The following is a 20,941-nucleotide window of genomic DNA, read 5'->3' as shown; positions in this document are numbered from 1 at the left end:
TGCCCAGAACTTGACACAGTACCAAGTGGAAAGGGACAATTACGTCCCATGTCTTACATATGAAACTCCTGTTTATATCAGTCTTTTTCTCAACTGCATCACATTGTTGATTCATTCAATTTGTGATCCACTATACCGGTGCTTGGAAGGGTTGGATTTTTACCGGTAAGTTTCAGTAAATGTTGATTTTACTACACAAACAGATGGGAAAATACTTCTATCAATGAGAACAGAAATTTACATATAGGCAGAGTAAGAAAAATGCTGTTTGAAACTGTATTAGAGCTTGATTTAAGGATATTTACTTTCCGTATTTTGACACATGATGCTGACAGTTTGTGTTTTAGTGGTTATAAGGTTTTTACTTTTTGAATCTTAATGTCTATTGTCATTAAATGATTATCTGACACCCCCCAATAATTCCCTGCACCTGTGAAAATTTAAATCAATAATAGAAGAAATGCTTAAAAATAAGCATCAATATTATCCACCAAATTTATTTTAAAAATAAATAAAAATCGTACTCTGCCAAGCCTAATTACAACCCCCAGGTCGTTTTCAGCAGTACTACCACCTAGCCAGTTATTTCCTGTTTTGTGGCTATGCATTTGATTTTTCCTTCGTAAGGGAAGTACATTGCACTCATCTTTACCGAATGTCATCTTGCTGATTTCAGACCAATTCTCCAATGTATCAAGACTGAATCAAGAATCCAATGTTTTGAATTCTAACCCTGTCCTCCAAAGTGTTTGCAACCTCTCCGAGTTTGGTGTCATCCATAAATTTTGTGAGCTTATTCTCCACTCTATTCGCCAAGCCATTAATACTGAATAGTAGCAGACCCACGACAGACCCTGGAAGGACCCCACTAGATATGTCCTCCCAGTTTGACAGGGAACCATTGATAACTACTCTTTGAGTAGTTTTTCAACCAAACTTATACTCAATTTATGGTAATTTCATCTAGACTACATTTCCCTAGTTTGCTTATGAGAATGTCATGTGCCAAAGGGGTTACTATAATCAAGATATATCATATCTACAGCTTCCCCTCTATCCACTAGGCCAGGAACCTTCTCAACGAAGGTAATTAAATATCTAGAGTAATTTTTACGATGTAAAATATATTGTTATTACAGACACACACACAAAGGTGATTAGAGAATTCAGATGATAAATATCAGCTAGCACTGATGCCATTTAATGTAAAGGCAGTACTGTCTAGTTGATGGAGCAAAGAACTGGGACTCAGGATACCAAGGAGCTCTGCCCAGCTCTGCCACTGGCTTGCTGGGTGACTTTGGCCTAGTCACATGCCCGTGCCTCAGTTTCCCCATCTGTAAAATGGGGATAATCATACTGACCTGCTTTGTACGTCGAGTTGGGATCTATTAATGAAGAGCACTGTATAAGAGCTAGGTATTATTAGCTATTATTATGACTAGTAAAAGTAGGACATGAGGAATGAGGACTCCTGGTTTCTATTGTCAAAACTTTGCTACTGACAAAGTAAATTTGGGCAAGTCACTTAATCTGTGTATCAGTTTCCTCAGCTACCAAATTGGAGTATTTACCCTACCTTGCTGGGGAGGTGGAATTCACTGTTTGCAAAGACCCCTTTCACCGCAGAGTGCAGTGTTAGCAGCCAACACTTGACTTGGTGATAACAAGCTGAATCATCTGTATTGAAATCAGAGAATTAAAACCTGCAACATTGGGCACGTTAATGTTTCCAAGCAAGTGGCAACACAGGATTTCTCTTCACCCGCCCCCATGAGCCGTCTAGATTCCATACCACGCAGGCAAGTGCAGATCTTTAGAAAAGACAGACTTAGTGCATTGTGAGCTTCAACACAAATAGACAGAAGCTGCATTTAATAAAGGTTGGCAACTGCCATTTAGAAGACCGTAATCTATGAAACACTGCAACTATCTGTCTCAGTGTCTTTCAGATAAGGCCTTAAAAAACAAAGACTCTGTGGGGATATTAAAGGTCTCATAGCACTGAACACAAGAAAGGGATTTGCCCACGGTCTTGGCCAAACATTCCCCTCTCTGCCACACAACTACTGAGCATGACAATTGTTTACCCAACAACCACCCTCCACCCCAGAGGTAGCTGCATTTTAGTTGTATTCTAAAAAGCCGTACATGATAACTAAGCAATGATAGCTAGTGATCTTATGCCGTACACAGCACCATAATCTGTATGTCTCAGATTTATAAAGAGGAGCCCTGTATCATTTCCGTTTTACAGATGGGGAACTGAGGTACTTGCCCATGGTCAGACAGTGAGTCAGTGGCAGAGTGGGGAACAGAATTCAGGTTTCCTGCATTCCAGCCCACCTGCGATCCAAATCCTTAGTGAATAGCTCAGAGACCTTGTGCTACATAATAGGGACACACAGCAAAGAACAAAAGTATTTCTTTCCATTCGCTGGACCAGGGCTTTGTAAAGTTTTCTGGTCCTAAAGCACTTGTACTGCCCACCAAAGGACTTCCAGGCATGCTGGTTGCAAGATTTCATACCTTAATACCACAACATCCTTAGCATTCTACTCCCAAAGCTCTGGTCAATTCCAATGTGATTTTAGTAGATAATCTCATGAATGGCTAAAGTTAATGATATCTGCTATTTCAAAGCGGGGTTCCAAGCTTTCAGATGGCACAAAACACTGTTTTCTACTAGCGTTGGCAAATCAAGATAGCAACCACTCAAATCTATGACTGAACTGAAGCGGAAAGGAATCAAAAGCAAATTAGTCATTAGCATGATTCAGTTTTAAATATCTGAAGTCTCATGACCAGCCAGGTTTGGAAACAGATGTGGTTGGCCAGTGGGGAACTGATAATCCCAGCCTCCCCGGGCTATGCAGCAACAGCTTTGCAGGCCTGAGGGCTCACGAGATTTGTGACAGAAGTGTTATTGCTGGTCCTTCTGTCTAACACTACGGCAGGTCTAGTCATGGAACTTGGACCAAATTATTTTCATTCTCTGCATCTGGAAGCTGATTCTCTTCCCAATCCCGCCTCCTGCCCCCATTCCTGTCTGCATGTGCGGTGGAACCAAAGCACAAGGGCAGCTTTTAAAGAGGCTGATATGACGGGGACTGTGAAATTTTCCTTCACACTAAATCAGAATTTTCTATAAGTGTGAAATTATTCCACATCATGTCAGCTACAACCGATAACACCCGTGTCTTCCTTGTCCCTCTAAGGAGAAACCCAGGAGCACCATGTGATCAGAGATTCGTAGGCCTAATGAGTTTCACCCGCTAGTGACTGTATCCGCTATGCAAGTCCAGCAAAGCGGACTGCCTGGAGATTCCAAGTCGAGGCACACAGTGTTTCTACAGCAATTCATTAGGTTACTCAGGTTTTCTTTAGTGTGTTGCCTTGAGGACACCAGCAGGGTCAAAGTTCCTACCCTGAGTACTGCTTCTTGCTCCCAAGTGGGGAGGAAGCTTGCGTTGCTGCTGCTTGTACTGTACTTGCTCTACGCACAGAGGACCGAAGCCTCTGGAGCTTTCATTCTGATACCACCACTGGCACTAACTTCACACGAAGGCTTCAAACCATTCCAGATGTGCTTACAAATGAAAACTAAACTCTGCTCTCACTGACCCGGAAGCGCCCAGATTAATAACAATGAAGTCACTGGAATAATACAATTGGAACCACTGTTTAACCTAATTGGCAAGATTAGCTTTGCCCTCTCAGGCCAGATAAAATTTTAAGGCCAGAAGAACCCACTCTGATCATCTAGACAAGGGATTGGCAACCTTTGGCACATGGCCCGCCAGGGAAATCTGCTTGTGGGCCGGGCCCGTTTGTTTATCTGCAGCGTCTGCAGGTTCGGCCGATCGCAGCTCCCACTGGCCGCGGTTCGCCGTTCCAGGCCAATGGGGCCTGCGGGAAGTGGCGCGGGCCGAGGGATGTGCTGGCCGCCCTTCCTGCAGCCCCCATTGGCCTGGGACGACAAACCATGGCCAGTGGGAGCTGTGATTGGCCGAACCTGAAGACGCTGCAGGTAAACAAACTGTCCCGGCCTGCCAGCGGCTTTCCCTGGTGGGCCACGTGCCAAAGGCTGCCGATCCCTGATCTTGACTGACATCCTGCAGAACACAGGCCATCATAATTTCACCCACCGATTCCTGCTCAGAGCCCCAAATGGTGTGGCTGAACTAGGGCATTTTTCTCTAGAATCCAGTCTTGATCTAAAGACTGAGGCCTGGTCTACACCAGAAAGTTAGCTCGGTTTAACTACATTGGTCAGTGGTGTGAACAATCCACACCCCTGAGTAGCAGCGTTAAGCCGACCTATGTCCCAGGTAGACAGCGCGAGGTCGGCAGAAAGATTCCTCCATTGACCTAGCTACCACCTCTCAGGGAGGTGGATTACCAGCATCGATGGAAGAACGCCTCCTGTCGGCATAGCTAGGGTCTACACTGAAGCACTATAGAGGCTGCCTCACTGTAGCATCTTAAGTGTAGAGAAGCCCTGAGATTAGAGCCCCATCATTTTGGGGGTTGTGCAAACACACTCAGATCCCAAAGTGCTTGCAATCTAAACTGAAACAAGATGCACGTAACAAACAAGCAGAGGGAACAGAGAAGGGACCATCAGGACTCCAGTGAGATGAATACATGGCTGTGTGGACAGGCTACATGCACCATTGGCAGGTAAGAGGGGCATTTATCAGGACACCTGTAATGTCCTTGCTGGCCACATGTAAATTAGAGTGTCAAATTCTGCTCAGTCATACCGGTGTTTACCCATCACAGTGAGGTCATCCCAGTATTTTATAGAATCACAGAATATCAGGATTGGAAGGGACCTCAGGAGGTCATCTAGTCCAACCCCCTGCTCAAAGCAGGAGACCCACTGTGTATGCTCTGATGCGGCTGGATAACTTCATTTGGAGCAGGACTGGCAACAAGTATTTACAGCACCCAACGTACCGCCATATGCTGTTTAACATAATCCAGGGTATTGTGCAGACAGAGGGGCATGATCTATTGGCTCACACACATGACAGTGAAACAGGAACTCAGGAGCTCTAGCCCTGGCCTTGTGCCTCTGGGCAAGTCACATAACTGCTCTGTGCCTCAGTTTCCCCCATCAGTAAAATGGGGATAAGACTTCCCAAACTCACAGGGGCATGGCAAGCACTGGTGTTTGCAAAGCATTAGGATGAACTGCATTTCGTGTCCAATAAAAGATCTATCTATAAGAGAAATTTATAATAAAAACAGCAACTGTAACACTAGTTGGTCCAAAGATGGGCATGCAGAACCTGGAGAGCCTGGTGACAACTTTTTCTAAGTTCTTGAAGTATTAAAGAAAGAACCAGAACCCTTTGTAAGTCACTTGGGAGGTACCAACGGATCCAAAGAGGAAGACTGCACCAGAGCGGGAAAGTTCAGACTGCAGGTGGCAAGTTGCAACCACAGCTCACAGCTGGCCAAGAACTAGGCACATCCCAAGATTTGTGTTATACCCAGAGTCCCTCACCTCAGCCTGCTTGTCTCATTTACCGGTTACGTCTCATCTTGTAGACTGAGACTTTCAGAGATTAAGGGAGTGAGACACATACATCTCACTGAATATCAATGGGGTTTGGAATGGGCTCATCGAACCACCCTAAGTCGTTTAGGAGCCTCAGCCCCAGGGACTTGGGGAAGTTACAGCCCTCCCAGGAACTTGTGCTCCTAAGGGTACACTGACACTGCAGTCGGGGGGGGGTGTCGCTTCTGGCCTGGGTAGACGTACACACGCTAGCTTTGACCCAGATAAAATGAGCCAAAAGCAGCAGTGGTGCTGCAGCTACATGGGTGACGGGACAAGCGAGCTGCCCCCCGCCTCCCCGACAGGGTATGTACTCAGGCAGCTACCCCGTGTCACTGCCCATGTAGCCATTGGCCACACTACTATTCTGAGTGCACTAGCCTGACGAAAGCTAGCACAAGTATATCTACCTGAGCTGGGAAGGACACCCCTGGCGTGGACGTACCCCAGGTCGCTTACACTCCTTTGGAAACCTCCCCCGTTGGTGGTCAGCTCTTTAGGACAGCGTCTGTCATGTGCTGTATGTCCGTGCAGCACCGACCACCATAGCTGGTTGGCCTCCAGGTGCTACCACCATACAGATCTTAAACCATTACCACCACCCTCAGCCTGGGACCATCTTGAGAAATAGGTTTCAGAGTAGCAGCCGTGTTAGTCTGTATCTGCAAAAAGAACAGGAGTACTTGGGGCATCTTAGAGATGCCACAAGTACTCCTGTTCTTCTTGAGAAAGAGACGCCAAGCCACCTTCCCTTTAGTACAGGAACAGCAGCTCAGCCCCACCTCTCTCACAGGCACTATGGGCAAGAACATAAACCGGTGTCTCATCTTCAAGATGCCTTTACCTTGCGCTCTCTTTGCAAAGCTGTGCAGCAACTTGGCCACGGGCCGTCTGCCAGGCTCTCCTGCTGCCTGCGTAAGTAAACACGCTGGCACCAGCTGGAGTTTGGAATCCATCGAGTGCAATGCCAGCTGGTGACGTGGAGAACGGTCAGATTAGGGGAATGAGTAATGAGCAAGCGGGTGGGAGAGGAGCTACTGTTTGCACAGAACTGTTTGCAAGGGTCAGGGACGGCATTAGCCAAAACTAAGCTTCCCGAATGCTGTGCAAATTACAGCCCTCCTGCCCTACTCCAGCTACCAGCCAGATGGGTTTTAATCTCCCCATCACTCAGACGGGAATCTGCTCCAGTGAATACGATACTGACACCTGATCCAATAAGAGCCTAAACTGGTGACATTAAAACCCCAATCCTGGCACTAGGCTGACATCCAACAGCCACTCAGTATGTCTACACTGCAAAAAAGGCCTGCAGCAGTAAGCCTCAGAACCTAGGTCTACACACTCAGACTCATGGTGCTTGTGCTACGGGGCTAAAAATAGGAGTATAATGTTCCTGCTCGGACTGGAGCTGAGGCATGGAAACCTGGCGAGGGGGTGGATCTAAGCCTGAGCGGGAACATCTACACTGCTACTTTTAGCCCTGTAGCGTGACATTGGGAGCCACTCAGCATGCCATAGGGAAGTGAATGGGATAGCGGGGACCAAAAATTAAAGGAACACAACTCAATTATTATGAGAAGTATTTGAAGACGCATATTCACACTGCACAGCCCACCTGTTTACTTATAACTGAAGAGCGAATGAAGTCAAAATAATTCTTAGTGTGGGAGCTGCTTATCCCATATAAATGCTGGGGTGCCCTTTCCCCCCTTTAGAAGGGAACCTAGAGCACATGCATCACCATGTACCAATAATTCATGGCCCCGTTACTGACGTACCTTGGATTATTAAAGCTGGAATTTTAAAATGTCAAGATTTTTAGATGTGACTAGAGATTCTGGGCATCCCAAACAGACCTATTAAAGGGCATCCCCTCCCCCTCAGAAAACCAGGTCCCTCTAATAGGTCTTAAATGGACATCTTAACATCCTGACCCCATTTACTTCATTGTTCAAGCTGTTGGCATTTTGCAGGTCATGCAGCAAAATCAAAAGTGAAACTGACAAACGTTTCTAGTCAGATCCTGGTTAGTTTCACTTTCAGGTGTGCCCAGGGCTTGTCCGCAGCTAACAGGAGGCTATTGGGTTTGGTTTACAGCACCTTTAAATGCATAAACCTGGCCCCGCCCTGCCCGGGAAGTGTCATTAGAAATAAATCATAGAAATGTAAGACTGTAAGGGAACCTTCATATGTCATCTAGTCCAGTCCCTTGCACTGAAACAGGACTAAGTATTGTCTAGACCAGTGGTCTCCAAAGTTTTTGGATCGCGCACCCGCACGGTGCCGTGGAAGAAAGAAGACGGGAAGACCTGCCGCAGGCGTGCCGAGCTGCCGCCGAAGAAAAAAAAACCGGCGGAGTGCCGTCCGGCGGCGCTCCTCCTGCAGCGCACCCCCCGGGATCCTCTGGCGCACCCCCTGCAGTGCGTGCACGCCACTTTGGAGACCACTGGTCTAGACCGTCTGTGACCGGTGTTTGTCTAACCTGTTCTTAAAAACCTCCAGTGACAGAGATTCCACAGCCTCCTTAAAGCATTAAAATATTTCTGTTCATATTACAGGTTTGTCAAACAATTAAAAAAAATATACGTTGCTTCCTAATGTTGTGCTCTGAGGGCTCGAGTGCCCATTGAAACACAAATAAAAACCTGTTAATCCGAAGTACATTCCAGATGCGTCAGAATAGGACCTGCACGTAAATTGGACTCCCAAATTTGAACTCTGAGGCTCAAGGATAAAAAGGAGGGGTTTTTTTTTAGCTTCTGATTCACAACACATTGTCCAAATATACCTGTCTATTTTAACATACAACAGTTCGTCTACCATGCATTTCCCTTTTATTTATTCCCACCACACTAGGAGATCTAGGTTCTAATCCCAGCTCCGTCACAAACTCTGCAATCTTGGCCAGGTCACTTCACCTCTGGGTTCTCCGGTTTCCCTGTCCATCAGACACAGATGACACTACCCTATCACAAAGGGCTATTGTGAGGCTTCCTTCGTCACTGTTTGTACTGTGTTTTAAGAGCTTTTCGTGAAGGGTGCTATAATAGGACAGAATATATTTAGTATTAGTCTGGAAACAGGAGCTCATTTGTGAGCCTCCTCCCTTTGGCAGGGTCATATTTGGAAGACCATGATTCAGGACTCTGATGGCAGTGAATGTTCCCATCCTTGTTTGGAACAAGAATACAGGAGAAAGCATCGCAACTTGAGCTTCATCGGCTCTGGCTAAAATAGATTAATTTCTCCTCCCACCAAGCTGTGTGCTGACTCTAGAATCCAGATGTGCTTTTGGTTTTGACTAACTAAAACCACCTACTTTCAAGGCACGGGGAGGGGGGGAAGCTTCCAAGTTTAGCGAGTACACGTTATACAAAGTAGCATTGCTGCACGTCACAAGTGTGCTTTAGCAACAAGCTTATCTGAACTGTTTGAGACAAATAGGAATTTAACACAAGTCAGCAAGATTTTATTACCATAAATGTCTACAGCTCCGCAAGCCAGAAGAGAGGGCCCTGGACTGGGACTTGGGAGATTGGAGTTCGACTCCCAGCTCTGCCACTGGCCTGCTGGGTGACCTTGGGCAAGTCACATCATCTCCGGTGCCTCAGTTTCCCCATCTGTAAAATGTGGATAATGATACTGACCTCCTTAGTAAAGTGCTTTGTTGATTGAAGGATGAACAACACTGCGTAAGCATTTTGTATTAAGGTTAACCTAGTCAAAGCTTGACCAACTAGGTAAGGGCAACTGGTGGTGCCATCATCCATGTCATAGCACTGGCATTACAAATCCTTTTCAAGTTTTATTTGTTGCTAGAACATGGTTTAAAATATGCCAGTGAAGTAAAAGCAATTTGGGGCTTGGGTGAAAAGAACTTATTTTAATTTAAATATGGGGTAGTTTTAATTAGTAAAATAGTGGAAGTGATTCTTTGCCATCACTTAGATTTACTTTTAGAATGAGCAAGCATGTCTTTTCAAAGCGTGGTCCATCCTGTAGCTTCCTGCACTGACCCTGGACAGGTCAGGAGTAGAAACTTATTTAGACTGCTTGCCAAAGAGGCCAGGAGCTGTAGAAAATCCAGCACTGCTTTCTCACTCTCACACCAACTACACCTTTTACACAATCGATCTGGAGGGGAGCCAGATCCAACTTGAATTAAGAGGGGACTGAAACTGGGTTCAATCCAAAAAAATACTTTCATCACATCAGCCTTCATCCTAGAAGCTACAGATGGAGAAGCCTATAGTAGATCACATGCGCCATCTCACTGCCAACACAAGACTGTTCCCTATAGTTAGGGTCCTACTGAATTCACAGCCATGAAAAACATGACACAGACCATGAAACTGGTCTCTCCCATGTAATCTGGATTGGGGGGGGGGGGGGGCAGGGTCACAGTATGGCAACCCATACATCTGCGCAGCCTTCACAACTGGGCAGCCAGAAAGTGGCAGCTGCTGGCCGGGCGCCCAGCTCAGAAGGCCGCACGGCTGCAGCGCAGAAGTAAGGGTGACAATACCACACCATGGCACTCTTACTTCTGTGCCGCTGCTGGGTCAGCTCTGCCTTCCGAGCTGGGCACCCGGCCAGCAGCCGCTGCTCTCTGCCTGCCCAGCTCGGAAGGTACCGCAGAAGTAAAGGTGGCCATACCGCAGCCCTGCCACAATGGCCTCGGAGCCCCCTTTTGGGTCGGGACCCCCAGTTTTAGAAATGCTGACTTAAGGGCTTTACATGGTTATATTTTTAAATACATATTCATGCTTTGTGACAACACTGAAATTTAAGATTTAAATGTCTGAAACCATGAAATTCAAGATTTTTAAAATGCTATGACATGAAATTTACCAAAATGGACTGCGAATTTGGGAAGGTTCTACCCATAGTACATTGTATAGCACTGTGTCCAGGCCACTTTCAAAGGCATCTACCTAGTCATGGACTTACAAGGCTCCTGTCACAGAGTGCCTCAATCTTTAATGTATTTATCCTCACGACACCGCTTTGAGGTGGGAAAGTGCTATGTTTCCCATCTAAAATGGGGATAAGAGGCACAGAGAGGCTAAGTGAGTTACACAAACCTCGTTGTGGAGCAGAGACTTGAACTCAGGTCTCCCGACTCCTAGGGCTAGTGCTCTAACTGCTGCAATGTCCTTCTTCGCCATTTCGCAACTGCCCACTGCCCGTGACAGGATACCAGGCTACAAAGGGCACAAGTCTGACTTGCCAAGGCAGGGCCTTGGTTACAAAGCGCTCTCTGCACAGGGATTTCCCACTGAAGTCAATAGAAGCTGTGTGTATGAAGAGGGGTTGCAGGGTCAGGCCCTAAGAAGTTGATACTCACAGTACTTTGTGTGTGAAATGCTGTACAGCTGTTCAGACTTGTACTAGCCACCATGTTCACAGAATCATAGTAGTGTAGGACTGGAAGGCTAGACTAGAGGCCATCTAGTCCAGTCCCCTGCACTCAAGGCAGGACAACGTTTTAACTCGGCCATTCCTGACAGATGTTTGCTAACCCAGTGGTTCTCAATCTGAGGCCCGTGGGCCACTTGTGGCCCAATCAGTACGCAGCAGTGGCCCATGTGATATCCTCAGGGCCACACAGGTAGTATATATATATTGTGTGGATGTGGCCCACGTAACACAGAGAGCTGCATATGAGGCCCACAATGGTAAATGGGTTGAGAACCACTGCTCTAACTTGCTCTTAAAAACTGCCAATGATGGAGATTCCACAACCTCCGTTGGCAATTTGTTCCAGTGCTTAGTCACCCGGACGGTTAGGCAGTTTTTCCCTAATGTCCAACCTAAACCTCCCTTGCTTCAATTTAAGTCCATTGCTTCTTGTCCTATCCTCAGAGGTTAAGAAGAACAATTTTTCTCCCTCCTCCTTGTAACCACATTTTACATACTTGAAACCTGTTATGTACCCCCCCCCAGTCTTCTCTTCTCCATGCTAAACATACTAAATGTTTTCAATCTTCCATCACAGGTCATAGTTTCTAGACCTTTAATCATTTTTGCTGCTGTTCTCTGGCATTTCTCCAATTTGTCCACATCTTTCCTGGAATGTGGTGCCCACGACTGGACACAATACTCCAGCTAAGGCCTAAGCAGCACAGAGCTACACAGCAAGCTTTAGGGCAGCAAGGACTGTGGCTGGATAGTAGCTCACCACCTGTGAGCAGACAACGCCACAGGCCCTCGCAAACACACGACGGCGAGTGTCTAGGTCAGAAGTGTGCCAGCTGCAGATTTGGAAGGAAATGGTTAAGTCACAGTCACACATTCACAGCCTGCGGGAGAGTGCCTGGGAGCCCAGAGAAATCCTTCCCTACAGGAAATGGTCTATTGTGAGACAGGTTCTGCCATTTCCTTCAGTCTCTCCACGTCTGTATGGCCAGACAGCGGGAGTGCCAAACCTTTCACCAGCTGAGGGCAGCATCTCGGTCTATCCACGTTAGGAGGGAGCTGCAGCCTAGGAGAGAGCTTGAGACTCTCCGCTTTGATCTGAGCTCTGGCCACTGCTCTAGAAGGGCTCTGCAGATGATGCTCTCTGATCTCCACCACAGGCCACACCAGCCTGAGGAAGGCCTAACGGGCTGCTCAAAGCCCCTGTGGACCTGCATTCACCCATCCCTGGTGAAGAGACTCCACCATGCAAAGTCTCCAACTCTAGCAGACGCAGGGCGGATCTTAGAAATGTCATGGAGCAGCAAGTGGCAGGACATGGAAACAGCATGCCTGCGCGGGGTGAGGAAGGAAACAAGGAGTCAAAGGGGATACCCGGGATGTGAGTCCAAGCAATGATGATCAAGACTAGGGGGAGGAGAGGAGGCATAAAGAAGGTTTTGGAAAGAGATCAGCAGCTCAGCTTTAGCCATGCTAAATGCACAGTGATGGTAAGACATGCTGGAATTGTCAGAGATAGGCAGAGACACAGGGCAGGATCGAGGGAGGCAGGGCAGGAGTGGAGAGAGAGGTCATTCCAGCAAAGATCATGGATCAGATCTCACAAGGAGAGGCCGTAAAGTGAGCGGGAGGCCAGGGCAGAGCCCTGAGGCACCTCACCAGAGTGGGAAGGGGGGAGAAGCACCCATGAAAAGAGACTCCGATCAGAGCGGTCGGAGGAGAACCAAGAGAGGACAGAGCCACAACGAAAGCCAAGGGAGGACAAGACATCAAGAGGGGGGAGTATGACTGACGCAGCCAAAAGCAGCAGTTTAGGAGGATGGACCAAGTCTGAGGACCCCCTGGCCAGGAAGAGGCTGTTAGAAACCTCTGTGTCAGCAGCTGCAGGGGGACATGGCGAGCTGGGGATCCAGGATGAAAGACAGGAACTCGAGGTGCTGCCCGTACATGGCGCATTCAGTGGGTTCAGGCGCGAAGGCTACAAAGGTGAGGACGTGAGAGTAAGAGGCAGCTGGGGCCAAGAAATGACTTTCTAAAAGTACGTCTACACTTCCGGGGGCGTGTGGAGTACAGATGCTGCACCCCCAGCTAGAAGGGCTATAAATAGCAGCATAGAGGGCGAGACACGGATTACGCAAGCAGCATGCCCTACACGTTTGAACTTCCAGCGTATCTACCTACACGCCCAAGCAGTGCCTCCCATGTCTACACGGCTACTTTTCAGGATCGTGCCCCACTGCCAGAGCCTTTTCCCGCTGTGGGAAAAGGCCCCAGCAGCTCCCTGTTGCTGGAGCCTTTCATTGTGACACGTAGATACGCAAGTAGTGCCTGTATACTACACACTGCCATGTGTAGACAGAGCCCAAGGGCGTGGGGACCACAGTATATTTGTACTATGAAAGGCAGCAGTAAGAGGGGAGAAGTTGAAGAGAAGAAGTGAAAGGAGATCAGGAGGATGTGTGGTCACTGGGACAGGCGAAGGTGGAGAGTAGGTGCGTTGTGACCCTCTCTTCCCTTCCCACTTCAGCAGGTTTCATTTGCACGGTACGGCACACGTCCTAATCTTACGAGTTTGCCAGACCATCCACAGAGCCTTCTAGGGGGTGGGGGAGAAAGCAGGGGACACAAGACCAGCATTTCCAGCACAAAGCACACTTCAAATTCTCTCTGTACATCAAAAAGAAAAAAAATAAAGCAAAAAACATTTTTGTCCCTTCGCAGGGACAGTATTTAGGCTAACACTGACTCTGCCTTGGCTGTCCCTGCACTAACATTCTTCTTCCATTCTCCTCCGTTGTTGAAGTTCCACCGTAGAGAGGACACGGGTGTTTTTATTACTGTGTTGTCTCAGTGCAGGTCCAGATGAGGGAGTAAAATTACGAAAGGCACCTACGTTGAACGAACTCATACAGGAAAACGAGAAGAGACAAACACGTCAGCAGCTGTGTGTGAACACTTTTCAGAGCGCGATCACTCTACAGCTGCCCTATCAGGCCGCATCCTTGAACAAAACCTGCACAACGCTTTCCAAAGACAAGCCTGGGAGCTTAAATTCATCAGGCTGCTTGCCACTGAAAATCATGGATCGGACAGAGACACTGGATTTAGGGCTTATTATAACACTCTGTAGCCCACTAGCCCCGCTTTTTGTCCTATGACTGAAGATGTATTAATGGGCTACTTCACCGTCAACGATTCCTCAGAACGTGCACTAACCACGGATGCTAAACAATCTGCTCCGTCTTGTATTTAGCTGCGATGCTCAGAGAACCTTTCCCAGACCTGAAGAAGAGCTGTGTGTAGTGCAAAAGCTTGTCTCTCTCACCAACAGAAGTTGGTCCAACAACAGATATTACCTCACCCACCTTCTCTCTCAAAAGCATCATTTAGGTTCTTCTAACAATTTTCCTCTGAAGTCTGGATGGTAACAATGCCCTGTTTACACCAGGATTCTGACTAGTGCAGCTACAATCGTGGGAGATTAATGAAAATACCAATGCAGACAAGTCCTGTCACTAGGACTGTCAAGCCGACATCTTCCAACTGTGCAAAAACACAATCAGCTTTTTCTAAAGAGAGCCCAGACGAGCTTATTCCGCACGCAGCCCTGAGGCTAAGGCCACGTCTACACTAGAGAGCTTACAGTGGCACAGATGTACCGATGCAGCTGTGCCACTGTAAGATCTCCTGTGTAGCCTCTCTATGCTGACGGGGGAGAGTTCCCCTGTGGACATAATTAAACCACCCCCAACGAGTAGCAGTAGCCATGTCATCAGGAGACGGTCTCCCGCAGACATAGCACTGTCCGCACTGGCGAAGTTATACTGACAAAAGTGCCAGCGTAGACATAGCCTTAGAGAAGGAAAGTTTGGTAAAGTGACCACCAGCAACAACCGAGGGGAAACCCTCGGCCTGCTATGTTAGTGGGAGACAAAACCCCCTCCAGCTCAAAGTCACTGCTTGTTTTGTTTTCTTTTCAAAGTACAACTATGAAACTTGCAGCCGGTGTGTCCAACTCTGCAGCATTTGCATGCGGTTTTGGAATTTATACCCCAGCCAGCTGGCCTTTCTGGCTCTAATTTAGATGTTTCCTTTAAAGACATTAAGATTTCTAGGTACTGAAAACTACTTGTTCATTCAGTGCATTGCAATGAAAGGGAGGGAGAAACTGTCTTTTTTTTTGTTTTGTTTTTTTAATTAAGGAAATGGGTTTCCCCCTTCTCCAATGCGTTCTCCCCCACCCCTCCTTCCATCTCGTCTCCATTTGCCCTGAAACGTGGCACTCGGCTGGGGGGCTGGGAGAGACGCGGTCCTAGCAGACATACATGGTTCAGATGCTGACCGCAGAAGCACGCACGCCCCTGAGGTGCCAGGCTGGCCAGACTCCACGTATGGAGCAAGCCTGAAGGGCTGAGTTGTTCAGCAGGAATCCTCAGCCCCCTCCCTATCCCGTCTCCTCCCCTGAAAGAGGAGAGGAAAGAGAGGAGAAAGCTGGGAAGGGGTGGGGTGGGGTGGGGGGGGGAAGCTCCACATTCCTGACATTTCTGTGCAAAGCACTGGGGCTGCAAGGAGCCTGCTCTCCCGACTGACAGGGAGGAAGAGCCCTGATGCCAGGCTTGGGAGAGGCCAAGCACTGCTCCTCTCCCCCTACCAGGGGCTCCATTTCTATCAAATGTACTGGGGAGGGGCCGATAAATAACTCCCCCTCCCACAGGAGGAGCGGACACTCCTGTCTAGGGAGGGGGAAAGGTTTCGTTGGGTTCTCTCTGGTGGGGGCTGGCTGAAGGGAGGCAGGAGAGCACCTCTGGTTTGTGGGATGTCTCTGGAAAGAGGGAGAACAAGGCTCCTGGCGACCTCAGGGGTTGGTGGAGGGGAAGATGCCCCAAGCATGGGGAAAGGGGCACTGGGGACAGTGTGGCCTGGGAGGGGGCACTGCACTCCTCCAGAAGGACATTTCTCTAAGGTCAGGATCACGACTCCCTCCAGGGAAGGGGCAACGCTGGGGAAGGCGGGAACAAAAGGAGGTGGTGGAAAATGGTAGGCCAGTTGCCCCCACCGACACCTAACCCCCAGTACCTCAATAGTAGGGTTGCCACCTGGCCAGATTCTCCCAGGATTGTCCCTGTTTGAGATCGCTGTCCTGGGTGTCGGTCGGTGTGCTCCAAAAACTGGCCAGCTGGTCGTGTGTAACGCGCTCAGGATCATCCCGAATGTCCCAGTTTTTTGTAGCTCAGAGATGGCAACCCTAGCTTATGGGCAAAGGAAAGGGGCAGCTGCTCCCGGGGAAAGGGAAGGGGCAGACGTCCTCCACCAACACTGCCTCTCCCCCTCCGCAGGCAAAGCTATTTTTCTTCTTTAAATGAACCCTATTTATAGAAATGTTTTCATTTCTTTAAAAAAAATATCTTCCATTTGATCTGGGTTTACATATTCCCCTGCAGAGTTTGCACCCCAACCATTGCAGCCAGGTGCTGGCTCACAAGAATCCAGCGCGAGAAAGGGGTTATAAACAAACACAAAAGTAATGACAGCTGTGGGAAACTCAGAGCAAGCTACACAAATGGTGAAAAGTGGGCTGGATTTTTAAAGTTCTTTTGATTTTGGTAATCAAAGGTATCAGCGGTAAGTAACCTAGACAAGGGATTAAAAAAAAAAAGATTTAAAATCTGATAGCGCCCCTTTGACAAAGCCCAACAATCCAAACCCACGGCCACAGTGCACCTGAAAGATGGGGATATCCAGCAGCACAGGGGCATTGCATCAGGCTGAGCATTAGCCTTCCACTGAATTGCCATCCCCACTCCCAGCAGCACCTCCGGGCTGCTCAGAGGTCTCCCAGCCAAGGAATGACCTCACCTAACCTGCCCTGCTTAGCGAAAGAGCTGTCAGGATGGCAGCATTCGGTGGCCCAGCTGTGGGCACTGCCACCTCTCCTGCTAACCACACCATGACAGCACACTGCAGGGGTTCCCGCCAAACCTCAAAAGGTTGTGACCCCATCACAACACATCCCCTGCCTTAAAGCTGCTCCACTTCAACTCAGGCCACACCCATCTTCCCCTCACTCATCAACTCCCCCAACTTCTGGGGCACAAACCAACGCCATCTGGCAGCTCATCCCCAAACCCTGGGGAAAGCACCGGCCAGAGCCACCTGTCCCCCATCCCCGGAGCTCTAGCACAGGGAGAGCCTCACCCCAAAAGCCTTTTCCTCCACCCCATAATGTTGGAGCCCAAGACGGTCAACACGCCGCCTGCACCATGCCCAAACACAGAGACTGAAGGATGCTACCCTGCCTATCTCATGGACCCCATGGACAGGGGTCCCACAAGCACGGCCATCCCCTGGCAGTAGCTAGTCAGTGTCCCCAGTACCCCCGCCTACACTCAACCAGACTCAAGGAGGGCAACAGGTAGAGGCCAGGGGGAAATCTTGTTCCTGGTGGGCACTGGTCCAGGTCTAAGAGGGGCTGGGAGGGAAGGGGAGACTGCAACCTGGAGCAGGAGAAGGAGGCACTGGGGAGGGGGAAGGATGTACTGGGGGGACTGGAAGTTGGGGAGGTCGAAGTTGTGGGTGTGGACAGAGTGGAGAAGCAGCTGGGGGTATGGAAGAGGGGAAATGAAGTTACCTGGGGGTGGATGGTGGCGTATGGGGATGAGAAAGGACAGGAAGAGTGGAAAGGATCCCTGGCAAACGAAAGGGGGAAGGAAGTGCAGTGTAGGGGAGAGAAACTAACCCACAAAGGGGCTGGGAAAAGGAGGTTGGTGGGCCTGGGGGGCTTAGTGCACTGCGCTCCTCCTGATGGGCGCAATGTGGGTAGTGCCGAAAGGCAGATTCACTGGGGCTCCCTCCCCAGGCAGGGTGCAGGGGGGTCTTCTCCCCCACACGTCAAAGGGGTGCATTGCAAAGGTGCACTCTCCAGGGGTGCACCAGGGGAGGTTGGAATTTGCTTCTACTGACAAGGAGAGGATCTGCTGGAGTAGGATCCCCTGGGAAGGAGTTACATTCGGATCCACCCCCAGGGTGTGCACTGCATTGGGGTCCCAAGGAAGGATGCCCTGGGTGGAGGGACTGCATCAGGGTCCCTTGGAGAGGCACAGAGAATACCCCCAGGAAGGGCTGCAGTGTCCCATGGTAGGGGGCTGCAGAGGGGTCCCCCAAGGAAGGAGTGCAGTAGGGTTCCTTGGGGGTGCAGCAGGCAGTAATCTGAGAGGGCAAGGGGCAGATCTGCAGGAAGGGGCACAGCAGGGTCCCAGAGTTGAGTGGGCAGCACCCCCAGGGTGCACAGGGCAAAGTCCTGGGAAAGGGTCACAAGGAGTCTATTAAGGTGGGTGCAGGGGGGTCCCCAGGGTCAGTGGAAAGGGGTGCGGGGGGGGCCCCCGGCCGAGGCGCAGGGGAGTGCCCGGGGTCAGTGGTGCAGGGGGGGTCCCCGGGGTCAGCGGGCGGGGGGGTCCCGCGAGGGAGGTGCAGGGGGGGTCCCCGGGGTCAGCGGGCGGGGGGGTCCCGCGAGGGAGGTGCAGGGGGGGTCCCCGGGGTCAGCGGGCGGGGGGGGTCCCGCGAGGGAGGTGCAGGGGGGGTCCCCGGGGTCAGCGGGCAGGGGGGTCCCGCGAGGGAGGTGCAGGGGGGGTCCTGGGGGGGTGCAGGGGGGTCCCCAGGGTCAGCAATCAGGGGTGCAGGGGGGGTCCCCGGGGCCAGCGATCAGGGGGGTCCCCGGGGTCAGCGATCAGGGGTGCAGGGGGGGTCCCGCGGGAGGGGTGCAGGGGGGTCCCCGGGGTCAGCGATCGGGGGTGCAGGGGGGTCCCGCGGGAGGGGTGCAGGGGTGCCCCCAGGGTCAGCGATCAGGGGTGCAGGGGGGGTCCCAGGAGTCGGTGCAGGGGGGGTCCCCGATCAGGGGTGTAGGGGGGGCCCCCGGGGTCAGCGATCAGGGGTGCAGGGGGGGGTCCCCGGGGTCAGCGATCAGGGGTGCAGGGGGGGTCCCCGGGGGAGGTGCAGGGGGGTCCCCGGGGTCAGCGATCAGGGGTGCAGGGGGGGCCCCCGGGGTCAGCGATCGGGGTGCAGGGGGGGCCCCCGGGGTCAGCGATCGGGGTGCAGGGGGGGCCCCCGGGGTCAGCGATCGGGGTGCAGGGGGGGCCCCCGGGGGAGGTGCAGGGGGGCCCCCGGGGTCAGCGATCAGGGGTGCAGGGGGGGGCCCCGGGGTCAGCGATCAGGGGTGCAGGGGGGGCCCCCGGGGTCAGCGATCGGGGTGCAGGGGGGGCCCCCGGGGTCAGCGATCGGGGGTGCAGGGGGGGTCCCGCGGGGGGGTGCAGGGGGCCCCCCGCTCTCACCTCGAACATGAGCGCGATGAGCACGCAGAGCACCAGGCAGAAGCCGATGTCCGCGTGGTTGTGGATCAGGAACTCCTGGCTGAAGAGCGGGTAGCTCTTGGCCCGCCGGCGGAAGGCCATGGCCGGAGCGGAGCGGAGCGAGCAGCCCGGCCGCCCGCCGCTGCCTCCGCCCAGCGCCGCAAACTTCGCCCGGCCCGGAGCCCGGACAACTTCGGCAGCGCCGGGCCCGCGCCTGCGCCGACCGCCCCCGCCCGCTTAACCCGTCCCTGCCCGGGGGGCTGGCTCTCGGCCGGCCGGGCTCGGCTCCTCACCGCCCCCCCCAGCTCCTCCCCCGGCTCCCTGCCCTCCGGCATTCAACCCACCCCTTCCTCCACCCTGCCCAACCCCCCACCCGTCACAGACCTAGTAGGTCACTGTCACGATTGTCAGAGAGGGAAACTGAGGCACGGAGCGGGACGGTGACTTCCCCAAGCTCGCCCCAGCAGGCCAGGGGCAGCGCTGAGAACAGACGCAAGGTCGCCACAGTTGCCGCCCAGCGCGCTAGCCCCTAGGCGATGCTGCCTCCTAAACCCACTTTATTCGGACTCCAGAGGTCTTGGAAACATACAGCCTTTCCCCGCTGAGCATTATTCATGGGAGCAGCCTGCCTAAAGCCTCTGAGTGAGGACTGGGCCCCTCTGACTTTATTTTCAGAGGCATTAAACCCACACAGGTGCCTCCGACTTCCTGTTCACATCCCGCTCATCTGACCCCAGGCTTCTCCCCTTTTAACATCCACACGAACACCTACTGAACAATAATGCAGCACATTTTGAACACCTTTCAGACTCCAGGATTCAAGGTGCTTCACAAGTTACACGCACAGAGCAGCACTGGAATGCAGCTGCTTCTGGGGTAGAGAGCAGTAGCCAGGCCGAAAGAGGATAATTTGGAGGACAAGAAGAAGTTGGCCAAGGTCTCCAGGGCAGAACTCTTCGCAGAGTACCCTGGACTCATTAATATCCATTCTTATTTATTGATGGCCGCACCCCAAATTCCAAGGCACTTTCCAAACACTGGAGTAGGGGTGGGCTCTGTCTAAAGGGCTGACAGCCTAAGGACAGACTGACAAGCAAAGGTAAGGGGAGAGGGATCAACAATAGCCAATTTACATTCAAGTCAACTCAGTTCACTATAGCCTGGCAAGGCAAAAGTGGGTCGTTAAGAGGGACTGAAGTGTGGACCAGGTAGGGTTTTGCAGATGAGCTTGGGGTCATGCCATGCATGGGAGAGGGCCACAGAAGACAGAGGTGACGGCAAGTAGCTTAGAAAAACTGGAAACAGACACTTTGTTTTTAAGATGTCATCTCAAAGACTTACACAGTAAACACACTGGGTCAGCTCCTCAGCTGGTGTAAGCCAGCATACCTCCCTTGGCTTCAGTGGAATAATGCTGATTGACACCAGCTAAGGATCTGGCCCATTCTGTCCTGGGAGAGTTAGAAGAAGGATGAAGGACTGACTGCTCCAGCTGGTTTGAAGGAGCTGCGCTGTTTCAAACCAGACACTTAGAGCACCGAGTGTCCCCTCCGGCCAAATACAGCATAGGGAATAGATTCCTGGCCTTACATGCTCTACGGAAGAAGAG

General features: G+C 51.1%; 1 protein-coding gene across 2 annotated transcripts in view; it reads right to left on the bottom strand.

The window, feature by feature from the left end:
* Positions 1 to 19,566, bottom strand: part of TRAM2 (translocation associated membrane protein 2) — a 53,507-nt gene extending 33,941 nt beyond the window's left edge. The window contains exons 1-2 of one of the 2 annotated variants that reach the window (XM_037893873.1): positions 19,315 to 19,449; positions 16,067 to 16,621 (exon numbers count right to left, since the gene is read on the bottom strand). In XM_037893873.1, coding sequence (XP_037749801.1) covers positions 16,067 to 16,195 — 129 coding nt within the window. In that variant the 5' untranslated portion in view covers positions 16,196 to 16,621; positions 19,315 to 19,449. Of the gene's footprint in view, positions 1 to 16,066; positions 16,622 to 19,314 lie in introns of both variants that reach the window. The other variant, XM_037893874.2, reaches the window with a different exon arrangement.
* Between the last annotated feature and the right edge of the window lie 1,375 nt (positions 19,567 to 20,941).

The sequence above is a fragment of the Chelonia mydas genome, chromosome 3 (genome assembly GCF_015237465.2).
Source record: "Chelonia mydas isolate rCheMyd1 chromosome 3, rCheMyd1.pri.v2, whole genome shotgun sequence".
In the NCBI taxonomy this organism is placed as follows: Eukaryota; Metazoa; Chordata; order Testudines; family Cheloniidae; genus Chelonia; species Chelonia mydas.
The sequence above is the reverse complement of the archived record's forward strand: the minus strand, read 5'-3'. Positions and strand labels throughout refer to the sequence as shown.